Below are 12,126 nucleotides of genomic sequence, written 5' to 3'. Positions count from 1 at the left end.
ATATCCGTTTTTTTCCCCCAGCATGTATTTTGGCATACATTAAGTCTTATAAGTATTACAGTACTACACGTGTCATTTTTATTTTTTATTATTATGATGTGGTAATCACTAAAGGTTTGGGGAAATAATTTGTTTTTATTTATTGATTGTAAGTAAATTAATGGAGACCGTTCTAAAAATTTGCCTGACTGCAGCGAGCCACCTCACCGAGAGATCCGACCACCTCCTTTACTATCTGGCACCAATGGTCCAGTTTTGCACACATTTGCATTGATTTAACAAATGTGGGAATTAATTTAACTGTTTCTAATTCCAAATTCATTGTTTTTTTAAAGTTGCAAGTGAAACAAAAAGAAATGTAAAACTGCATCAATATACATACATTAAAAATGCATCAATAATCGATTTCAATGGAATGGTAGTTCCTTAATCGTAATCGAATTGTGAGGTGCCCAAAGATTTCCACCTCTAGCAATCACAATAGATATTCAGCAAGGGGGACTTCCGTTTCCATGCCGATGGAGCCATTGTTTACGTGTTTTCTACATGAAGTTGAGAGTAAATGTGTTGATGCACTTCATCTTCAACTGCTGCCTCCTCAATAACGCATCTCCACATTGGTGAGCCTTTAATGAGAGTGGATCCTCCGGCTACCGGCAAGGAAAACGCACTTAAGGCCACTACAGTAGGTAAGGTTGTATTTGTGCCTAATTCCTGTGAGAATCCTGCGTGTGACTGAAGCATTAGTGCAGGACTAGCTGCAGTGTTGTCACGGCCAACACCAGGTAGCATCTGTGAGCAGATAATACTGTATCATCTCTTTCATACTTGTCAGGACTTATCAGGTCGGTAGGGCAAATACAACTTTACCTACTGTAAATTGGGTAAAACAAGTGTAAGGATGACTATATGGGTGCTATTTCATATCTAGAGGTATCTAATAATAAAAAAACACATTTAGAAAGTCGTAAAGAGTTTTGTTAGGCTTTAACTATGAAAATATTTGATTTATAAAGAAGAATCCTACTTTGTGAAAATTCATTGACCATGACCAAGCCCGGAACCAATGAAATAAAGAAGGTTATATTGTATGTAGTATTGTGCTGAAAGCTGTGGGAGCTGCGCAGTGTTGTGTGTGAAAAATAAAGATGGCTCCAATGTAAACTCACATAAGCTTTGCAGTCGTGGCCATTATTTTACACGACACAGGAGCATACTCCAGGTTTCAGACACCTGACCAGAGAAAATGTATACCTGGAGAGCAGCGAAGCGTACAAGCATATTCAAGGGTCAACAAGCATGCAGAGTACGAAAAGTACGTACACGTTGGCAGGTCTGCTTTTACTGTTGTGACTCATACAGTGGCTGCTAATTAACAGGGGATTAAGTTCATGTGTGTGACTTGTGCTTGTGTCACATAAAGACCTTAAAAAGCTGATCTCATTTTATAAGAAGCTAACTAAATGACTCAGTCCTTACCTTGAACGGAGTGCTTGGATCTGCTAAGCGAGCGGTGTTCCTGGTTTCTGCTCTTCCCTTTAAGGCCCACCTTCTGATCCAAAGTACTGTTTATGTTCTCTCTGTGCCACCAAAAGTCTGGCATTTGCTTTGCAAGGTTGTGCTGCGTCGAATTCCTATTAATCAGGATGGACTTCAACTCTTTGGTCTTCAGTTTTCTCTGATCCTGAAAAAAAAAGAGACACAGACAGAGATGATCTATGTTTTTTTGGGGGAGAATCCAGCGAAGCTCTATTTTGACCAGTGGCTGATTTATTGTAGCTTCAATGGCACCTTGAGCGCACTCACTTTCTCACTTCTTTGTTTACCTTGACAGAAATGTCCACTTGTTATAATCATTTTTCCTCGTCTGATTAGTTAAGTGTTTTTTTATTTTAGCTGATTCGGCATTTTAAAAATGAAAATGAGCAGCATTTCTTAACCATAAGGCAGAGAGCCATTGTTTAGAGCAGTGTTTTTCAACCACTGTGCCGCGCGTGAGATACAGTCTGGTGTGCCGTGGGAGATCATCTAATTTCACCTATTTTGAGTAAAAATTATTTTTTGCAAAGCAGTAATTATAGTCTGCAAATGATGTGTTGTTGTTGAGTGTCGGTGCTGTCTAGAGCTTGGCAGAGTAACCGTGTAATACTCTTCCATATCGGTAGGTGGCAGCTGGTAGCTAATTGCGCTGTAGATGTCAAAAACAGGGGGAGGCAATGTGCAGGTAAAAAAGGTATCTATTGCTTAAACCAAAAACACAAAAAAAGGTGAGTGCCCCTAAGAAAAGGCATTGAAGCTTAGGGAAGGCTATGCAGAACCAAACTAAAACTGAACTGGCTACAAAGTAAACAAAAACAGAATGCTGGACGACAGCAAAGACTTACTGTGGAGCAAAGACGGCGTCCACAAAATACATCCGAACATGACATGACAATCAAAGATGTCCCCACAAAGAAGGATAAAAACAACTGAAATATTCTTGATTGCTAAAACAAAGTAGATGCGGGAAATATCGCTAAAAGAAGATATGAAACTGCTACAGGAAAATACAAAAAAAAGAGAGAAAAAGCCACCAAAATAGGAGTACAAGACAAGAAGTAAAACACTACACAGGAAAACAGCAAAAAAGTCCAAATAAGTCAGGGTGTGATGTGACAGGTGGTGACAGTACACCTACTTTGAGACAAGAGCTATATTGATGCATGCTTGGTTATGCTTTAAAGTCATATCCAACAATTGCGACAACGACTTTTTACTGTCAACTGAGTTTCGTTTTTTAATGATTTCTGCTGGTGGTGTGCCTCCGCATTTTTTCTATGCAAAAAATGTGCCTTGGCTCAAAAAAGGTTGGAAAAACACTGTATTAACAGACATACTACCTGGCGTTTAGTTTCGCAATATTATGCAAAAGCAACTTTTCTTACCTTCTGGTACCTGCTGATGTGTATTTCGGATCTGCATAAGTCCTGAAAATGTGCACACGTCCGCCATTAATAGTCCGTGCTGACACCGTAGTCATAAGCTTCTTCTTTTTCTCTATTTTCTTATGTGGCATTCATCTTCCGCTGTTGCCATTTCTAATATAAAGTAGTGTAAAGTTCTTACTTATATCTGTCAGTAAACTAGTTATCAAAGCGCTAAAAACTGTAGTGAGTTTACATAATTCACCCAAGGAACTTTAGTTATTAGAGGGTTCTGGTCGGACGGTTTTTCAATGGACACATTTCCGGCCACGGATGAGGAGATGCTGCTCCGTTATTGATTGAAGTAAAGTCTGAATGTCATTAAAACAGTTAGCTCCATTTTTTTGACACTTCTTCCACTCCCGTCCTTGCACGCTACACCGCTACAACAAAGATGACGGGGAGAAGACGTTGTCCAAGGTGAGCCACGTAAATAAGACCGCCCACAAAACAGCGCATCCTGAAGAGACCACCATTACATGTTATGTAGACCAGTGGTCCCCAACCTTTTTGTAGCTGCGGACCGGTCAACGCTTGAAAATTTGTCCCACGGACCGGGGGGGGATGTATGGTCTTTTTTTTTGTCATAAAGAAATACAATCATGTGTGCTTACGGAGTGTATCCCTGCAGACTGTATTGATCTATATTGATATATAACGCATATATTGTGTTTTTTATGTTGATTTAATTTTTTTTTTTTTTAAATATATATATATATATATATACTTTTATTTATTTATTTTATTTTTTTATTTCTTGTGTACCAATCGGTCCACGGACCGGTAGTTGGGGTCCACTGATGTAGACCACAAGATAGTGTTTTACATTTAGAAAAAAATCATAATATGACCCCTTTAATGCGCCTTATAATCCGGTGCCCCTTTTGTATCAAAAAAAAAACCTGAATAGACCCGCAGATTGGCAGTGCACTTTATAATCCGGTGCGCCCTGTGGTCCGAAATATACGGTAAATGGAATTAAATTACATGGAATGGAAAAAGGGTACCACTATTTTTTAAAGGAAAAATCCATGCTAGTTTTTTATACTGTAAAATCTACGGTTGTTGTGTTTTTATAGAGTATTATTACTCTATATTGAATAACGGTACAAAAGTGAATTTTACTGTAAAAAATCTTACTGTAAAATTTTTGCATGAACAATTTGTTGGATTGAAATCCTAAATCAAGCAGATATTTCAGTATTTATCTTTATTTGAACAAAAACATTGTTTTGAAATGTATGCTGATATAATATTTGGTTTTATTATCAGAGATGATTAAAGTGTAAATATATGTAAATGCACACAGTACATTAATTTTATTGTTTACTTTATTAACACATAATTATTTCCACCCTTTCGGGGGCCACACAAATTGATGTGGCGGGCCAGATATGGACCCCGGGCCTTGAGATTGACACCTGTGCTGTATACCAGTATTTTTCAACCTTTCCTGAGCCGAGGCACATTTTTTTCCACTGAAAAAATTCTGAGGCACGCCACAAGCAGAAAACATTAAAAAATTAAACTCAGCAGTCGATATTGACAATAAAAAGTCGTTCTCGCAATTGTTTGATATGAATTCCAACCATAACCAAGCATGCATCACTATAGCTCTTGTCTCAAAGTAGGTGTACTGTCACCACCTGTCACATCACGTCATGACTTATTTGGAGGTTTTTTTTGTGTTTTCCTGTGTGTAGTGTTTTAGTTCTTGTCTTACGCTCCTATTTTGTTGTTGATTGTCATGTCATTTACGGATGTACTTTGTGGACGCCGTCTGCTCCACACGCTGTAAGTCTTTGCTGTTGTCCAGCATTCTGTTTTTGTTTACTTTGCAGCCAGTTCAGTTTTAGTTTTGCATAACCTTCCCAGCTTTAATGCCTTTTCTTAGCGGCACTCTCCTTTAGTTTATTACCTTTTTACCTGCAAACCATTGTCGTCGTTCCCGACATCTACAAAGCAATTAGCGACCTGCTGCCACCTACTGGTATGGAAGAGTACTACACGGTTACTCTGCCGAGCTCGAGACAGCACAGACACTCTACATTTACGGATTATAATTACTGGTTTGCAAAAAATATTTAAAGGTGAAATTACATAATCTCCCACGGCACACCAGACAATATCTCACAGCACACTAGTGTGCCGCGGCACAGTGGTTGAAAAACACTGCTGTATACTATAAGTGTGAATGTGATTGTGCTACAGAAAATGAGTGAAGTAGGCTATACTCACCGGCTTTACTCCCAGGCTCTCCAGCTCCGTCATTACAAGCTGCTCAAGATGCCGCCTGATTTCTTTCTTGTTGGTGTTCTTCTTAATGGACACCCTGTGTTTCTTTTCGGCCTCCGGTGGTTTCCTCCCAGAGATGCTGGTCAAGTCTATGAAAGATTGAATTGTTCATTTATTGACAGTTACGGTCTAGATTGGGTCAGGTAAAACTAAACCAAATAGAGAAGAACAAAGAAAAACAAAGAGATGGTTTCAGTCGCAACAAAGCTGAAAAGAATGGCTGCTGAACAGACTGAATGAAGCTTTGATGTTCCATGCAGACAGCATGCAGTCCACCAACTCTGCCAGAGTTTTACCTTCTTCTGACAGCTCCTGTATAGGATCCAGCTGAGGAGCAGAGATGGGCTCCTCTAACAAAAGGTCATTGGACGTCAGGGAGATAAAATAGTGGTTATAAGAGGCGGTAGGGGAGTGGCGATATTCCTTCATGCAACAGAGACCTGCTCAGACACTCTGGGAGGGATCAAGTCCATGTTTACTTCACAAACTCACCCAGTACAACTTTCTTTGGTTTCGGCTCAGGTGCTGGAGCTGGTGCACTGACTAAGACTGAAAAACAGAGGAAGAGACGGTTGCGTTCAGAATCTCACTGGCCTTTTCCTGATGAGCTCTCTGTCCTAAAGAGAATCTTTACCTGGGACTTTCACTACTCTGGTGGGCGGATTTGAAGAAATATTCGTTATCTGCAAGACGTAAAAACAGAGTAAAAGCGTTAAGATACAACACCCCTTCTCAACTGTCTATGTGATGTCAAGGCTTGGTTAGCCCAGAATTTTTTAATAATGAATGAGGGAAAAACGGAAATTTCAGTTTTTGGTCCGGCCCTCACTGACTTGGGACCATTGCAAAATGATGTGCGTCCCAAAGTCACCAGCCTTGGCCTCACTATAGACAACGATTTTAAATTTGACAAACAAGTCAATGGCGTTTTAAAATCGTGTTTTTATCATCTTCGTCTTTTAGCAAAGGTAAAACCATTTTTATCTTTTAACCTTTTTGAACAAGTCGTGCATGCTTTTATTTCAATTGGCCTGGACTACTGCAATGCACTTTATGCTGGCATTAGCCAAAAAGCTCTCTCCCGGTTGCAGTTAGTCCAGAACGCGGCAGCACGACTTTTAACAGGGGCCAGGAAACGCCAGCATATAACCCCAATTCTTCGGAGTTTGCACTGGCTGCCTGTTCATTTTAGAATTGATTTTAAATCCTTGCTGTTTGTTTTTAAAGCTTTACATGGACTGGCACCTCAGTATACTCGGACCTCATCCAAATTTACACTCCTGCACGCGCTCTGAGGTCCGAGAGCCAGCTCCAGCTCGTGGTGCCCAGGACGAGACTTAAAACCAGGGGAGACAGGGCCTTCTCTGTGGTCGGCCCTAAACTCTGGAACACTCTGTCCCTCCATGTTCAAACTGCTTCCATAGTGGAGTGTTTTAAGTCTCGTCTTATTCTTTGGCTTTTAACACTATGTGAGTTATGTGGTCTTCTGTCCTCTGTTGTCCTCTGTGTTTTTTATAAATTTTGATGTCTATTTTACTGTTTTAATTGGTTTTACCCTTTAAAATCGTTTTTAATCATATTTATTTTTTATATTGTCTCTGTATTGGTTTTCTATTCATTTATTCTTTGTTTTTATTCAGTCATTGGTGTAGCATAATATTGTTTTTAATATTGTTTTTAACATGGCTGTGCAGCACTTTGGAAACATTCTTGTTGTGTAAATGTGCTATATAAATAAAGTGGATTGGATTGGATTGGATACAAAATACTTTTATTACCGGATACAAGAGCAGTGCAGATAAATGATTCATATTATGGCAAAAAACATTAATTTAATTCAGTAAGAGTCAATGTGAGGTTGTAGTTGTTGAACTTATAAGCATTTTGCATGAATAACTAACAGCTTGCATCATTACTAAGATTATGTGCAAATCACAAGCAAGTTCCTGTGGTGAGAATCAAGCAAGTCATATATACAGTATATAGGCCTGGGCAATTATTTTGCCTCGGTGGGCCAAATTTAGAGAAGAAATTGAGTCTGGGGGACGGTACATCTATTTTTAGGAACACTAATACAAAACCTCACAATAATGTCTGATTGAAATCTAAAAACATTATGACAGACCGCCTTAAACGGAATGGAATTTTATATTTTTTTACTGAATGAGACACCCAGAATGTACATGAAAATAAAGATTGTGGGATTTACAAGAATAACTATGAAGGATAAAACACTGAATATTGACAACATATGAACGTCACACCCCCTCTCCATCCACATATTTTACAATCAGGCGAAACGCAACAAAAATGCAACAAACAAAGCGAAATATGAACACGAAGGGTAAAAAACCCACCTACAATCTGATATATGTGATGTATCACTAAGCTTTAGAACTTTGTTGTAAAAATCTCCTTCCGCGTCTGTCCCTGACACCCGCATTTCCGGCTCTGGAAACACTCTGTGGAAACGCTCCCCACCCACCTTGATTGGTGCCTCGTCTGAGCTGCTGTGACTTAGATGACCATAGTAACTAATTAGATACTGATAGTATATATCTGTATCATGAATCAATTTAAGTGGACCCCGACTTAAACTAGTTGAAAAACTTATTCGGGTGTTAGCATTTAGTGGTCAATTGTACGGAATATGTACTTCACTGTGCAACCTACTAATAAAAGTCTCAATCAATCAAAGATGACCATAGTAACTAATTAGATGATTATAGTAACTAATTAGATTACAATAGTAACTAATTAAATGACCACAGTAACTAATTAGATTACCATAGTAACTAATTATGTTATTTGTTATGTTATTTTCATTTATTATGCGCCCCCCAACCAACTGTTACATCAGCCGAATAGAGAAATAAAAATAAATAAAAAAATAAATAAAATAAAAACAGAAACAGAGACTGAGACACACAAAGGAATCTAAAATAAACATTTAAGACTCACAATGAACACATAAATCAAAAGTCATCTGCGGTAAAGAGGTGAGTTTTAAGCTGTGCTCTAAAAGAGTCCAGAGTGGTGGCGGACTTGATATTCAGAGGGAGTTTATTCCATAGCCTAGGTGCCATCACTGAGAAAGCCTGGTCTCCCTTTGTCACCAGGTTTGACCGTGGGACCTTCAGCGTCATCTGGTTGTCAGATCTAAGGCAACGACCAAGCCTGGAGCTGGTAGGTTGGTCCAGGAGATCTTTGATGTGAGCTGGGCTGAGACCATTGAGCGCTTTGAATACATACGTGAGGATCTTAAATTTCACTCTGCGCTTCACGGGGAGCCAGTGAAGGGAGGAGAGGATGGGAGAAATGGGTTCCCTCATTTTTGTGCCTGTTACCAGCCTGGCAGCTGCATTTTGTACTAGCTGCATGCTATGGATGGTCTTGTCGGTGACCCCAGCATAGAGGGCATTGCAATTAGATTACCATAGTAACTAGTATATCATGCAAAAGGGCAGATTCCAACCATGTATAGTTCAAGACTTACGGTCATGTGAAAACATCACTGCACATCATAATGGCAGCTACACTTTCCATCTTAAAGATCTAAAAAAAATTATTTGGGAATGTCCGGCGGGCCAGATTGAAAAGCTTAATGGGCCGCATGCGGCCTCCGGGCCTTAATTTGCCCAGGTCTGGCATAAGGCATAGCAAATCAAAATAAAATGGCAAAGTTAGAAGGAAAAACTAAGGATATTAAGTGTCCAAAGACAATATTGACTTTAGTATAAATCTATAATAGGGGCGAACCGATTTCTGTGAAAAAGTACTTTAAGTATTTATTTCCTTTTTTTTTTTTTTTTACACTAATACATTATTATTCATTATTAGCTTATTTCATTTTAATTACTTATTACCAGTAATTTTATTATTGATGACTATTTTTGGTACCCCGGCTGACAGAGCAGCTAATTGTGGCTGTGGAGTCGCTCCCCAAGGTTAATAATCATCATCTCCATTGCGACAATTAAACTACATTTCTAACAAGTATTGTTATCACTGGAGGACGAGGCTAAACATGTTACACATTGAATAGGACCAAACAGGCGCAGAAAAGAGGACATGCTAATCGCTAAGGGAGGGCGCTAAGACGGGCTTGAAACAACACAAGAAATAAAGTGCTTAGTAAAGTTTAAGAAGTATATGTGTATATGTGTTCTTGTTTTACATAAGGATTATGAATGATAAGCAACATTTCCAAAAAAGGTAATTATGTTTATGTTACAAGCTTTGACTTCTGCGTGTGTATGCTTGTGGCCCCGCCTCCAACCACAGACACAGATATTGGATGACAGTGGCCCAAAAGGTTAAAGGCAAAGTTTGATGAAACTTTGAGCAAATGTCAGAAATGGAATAAGGAACAAAGGATTATATTTTGCGGATGATCCGGATGACCGACTAGATCAGGGGTCGGCAACCCGCGGCTCTAGAGCCGCATGCGGCTCTTTAGCGCCGCCCTAGTGGCTCTCTGAAGCTTTTTCAAAAATGTATGAAAAATGGAAAAAGATGAGGGGGAAAAAAATATATTTTTTGTTTTAATATGGTTTCTGTAGGAGGACAAACATGACACTAATTGTTATAAATCACACTGTTTGTATTAAACATGCTTCACTGATTCGAGTATTTGGCGAGCGCCGTTTTGTCCTACTAATTTTGGCGGTCCTTGAACTCACCGTAGTTTGTTTCCATGTATAACTTTCTCCGACTTTCTAGGACGTGTTTTATGCCACTTCTTTTTCTGTCTCATTTTGTCCACCAAACTTTTAACGCTGTGCGTGAATACACAAAGGTGAGTTTTGTTGATGTTATTGACTTGTGTGGAGTGCTAATCAAACATATTTGGTCACTGCATGAGCAAGCTAATCGATGCTATCATGCTAGCTATATGTACATATTGCATCATTATGCCTCATGTGTAGCTATATTTGAGCTCATTTAGTTTCCTGTAAGTCATCTCAATTCAATGTATATCTCATGACACACTATCTGTATGTAATATGGCTTCTAATTTGTTGCGGCTCCAGACAGATTTGTTTTTGTATTTTTGGTCCAATATGGCTCTTTCAACATTTTGGGTTGCCGACCCCTGGACTAGATTCAGGACTTTTGGCATGGCAGAGGTCTGTGCTCTCCAAGTGCTATTCTGGTTAAGTGTTGCTTCTTTTTCTTCCCCTCCATTGTTCTGCTTTCTTTTGTATCTCTAGTTATCATTACGTATATGTATTGTTGCATTTGAACAACTGTATTGTTGATAATTGAGGTAAATTATTGGTATTGTTCATTATCAATAGCGATATTTCTATTGGTATTTGTATTGCTCCATTTGTAGTGTAATAATGCTCATTGTCATTTTGTATTATTATTTATTTCACTAACTGCTTCTTTGCTATCACTTTTACCATCATATTTGTACATATCCTATTTGCTGATGTTGCTCTATTGTTGTTGTGTTTGCTGTTGTTGTTTTTGTCTCTGTCTTATCCCCCTCTTGTCCCCACAATTTCCCCCTTTTTTTCCTCTTTCTATCCCCTCCTGCTCCGGCCCGGCTGCACCAAATGATAATATAAATACATTTAATAAAGTCAACTACAAATAAGGCAACAAGAGAAATATCCCACACTTGTCTTTTGTCAAGTAAATGTGAACAGCCGATATGGGCATCTACATCTACTATATGATTTGCCTGAGAAGCTGGACAGGACAAAAATAAAAAATAAAAAAGTGTTGCTGAACAGGCACAGTTGAGTGCAGATTTCGTATTGGATCTCATCCAATGTGACTTACTCAGTAGTGCATATTTGTCTAAAGGAAACTATTCCAGGAAACGTTTCAACTTCCTTTGGATTAAGATCCCTATCCAACGTACAGTATCACCATGATATCACTCAGCTCATGCAGCAAATACAGGATATCCTCAACAAGGGCTGAGCTTCCACTCTGCTTCCCCACACTGATACATGTCAAGCATTGCTAACCTGCTCCCTCTGAGTCCTGATGGTTTGCTCCTTCTCCTGCAGCCTCCTTTGCATCTCCTGCAGCTGCCTCTGGCTCTGCCCCTGGTGCTCGGACACGGCCACCTCAACCCTGCTCAGCTCGCTCTGCAACTGAAAGGACGACACATTTTCAGAGGGGGATGTTTCGCTGAGGATGATTTCAAAACGTTTCTACCTTTTTCTTTTCCGATTCATGAAGTGTGTTCATTTTCTCCAGTCTGGACTCCCACTTTTTGTCCTAGAAGAGGATATTCCGTAGAAATTCAACGTTTCACATGCAGGACAATAAAATAGTTGCCCTATTTTCTGGACCATAGGGCGCACCGGATTATAAGGCGCACTGCCGATGAGCGGGTCTAGTCAGGTCTTTTTTCATACAAAAGGCAAACCGAATTAAAGGAGTCATATTAGTATGATTTTTTTCTAAAAGTAAAAGACTTCCATGTGGTCTACATAACATGTAATGGTGGTTCTTTGCTCAAAATGTTGCATAGATGATGTTTTACACATCATCTTCAAGTCGCTTTCTGACAGTCGCTTCAGGATGCACCGTTTTGTGGTAATAGTTTATTATCGTTTATTAGTAGCCAGCAAGAAGATATATTTTTGACGTGACGGATGTAAACAGAGTGTTCCCAAATGGGAAGCGTTTTCTGAGTTCCTTGCATGCATGTTATAGAATTTGACATTACATTTTCAATAGGGATGTCCGATAATGGCTTTTTGCCGATATCCGATATTCCGATATTGTCCAACTCTTTAATTACCGATATCAACCGATACCGATATCAACCGATATATGCAGTCGTGGAATTAACACATTATTATGCCTAATTTGGACACCCATTTATGGTGAAGATAAGGTA

General features: G+C 39.2%; 1 protein-coding gene across 2 annotated transcripts in view; it reads right to left on the bottom strand.

Annotated features, from left to right (window-relative positions):
- Nucleotides 1-12,126, bottom strand: part of dzip1 (DAZ interacting zinc finger protein 1) — a 40,612-nt gene that overhangs the window by 12,896 nt on the left and 15,590 nt on the right. Inside the window, exons 9-15 of one of the 2 annotated variants that reach the window (XM_062052376.1) lie at nucleotides 11,436-11,498; nucleotides 11,243-11,371; nucleotides 5,893-5,941; nucleotides 5,751-5,807; nucleotides 5,555-5,608; nucleotides 5,202-5,347; nucleotides 1,480-1,684 (exon numbers count right to left, since the gene is read on the bottom strand). In XM_062052376.1, coding sequence (XP_061908360.1) covers nucleotides 1,480-1,684; nucleotides 5,202-5,347; nucleotides 5,555-5,608; nucleotides 5,751-5,807; nucleotides 5,893-5,941; nucleotides 11,243-11,371; nucleotides 11,436-11,498 — 703 coding nt within the window. The remainder of the gene's footprint in view (nucleotides 1-1,479; nucleotides 1,685-5,201; nucleotides 5,348-5,554; nucleotides 5,609-5,750; nucleotides 5,808-5,892; nucleotides 5,942-11,242; nucleotides 11,372-11,435; nucleotides 11,499-12,126) is intronic. The other variant, XM_062052377.1, reaches the window with a different exon arrangement.

This window comes from Entelurus aequoreus, linkage group LG07, assembly GCF_033978785.1.
Source record: "Entelurus aequoreus isolate RoL-2023_Sb linkage group LG07, RoL_Eaeq_v1.1, whole genome shotgun sequence".
In the NCBI taxonomy this organism is placed as follows: Eukaryota; Metazoa; Chordata; class Actinopteri; order Syngnathiformes; family Syngnathidae; genus Entelurus; species Entelurus aequoreus.
Note: the sequence above shows the minus strand (reverse complement) of the source record. Positions and strands in the feature narration are given on the sequence as shown.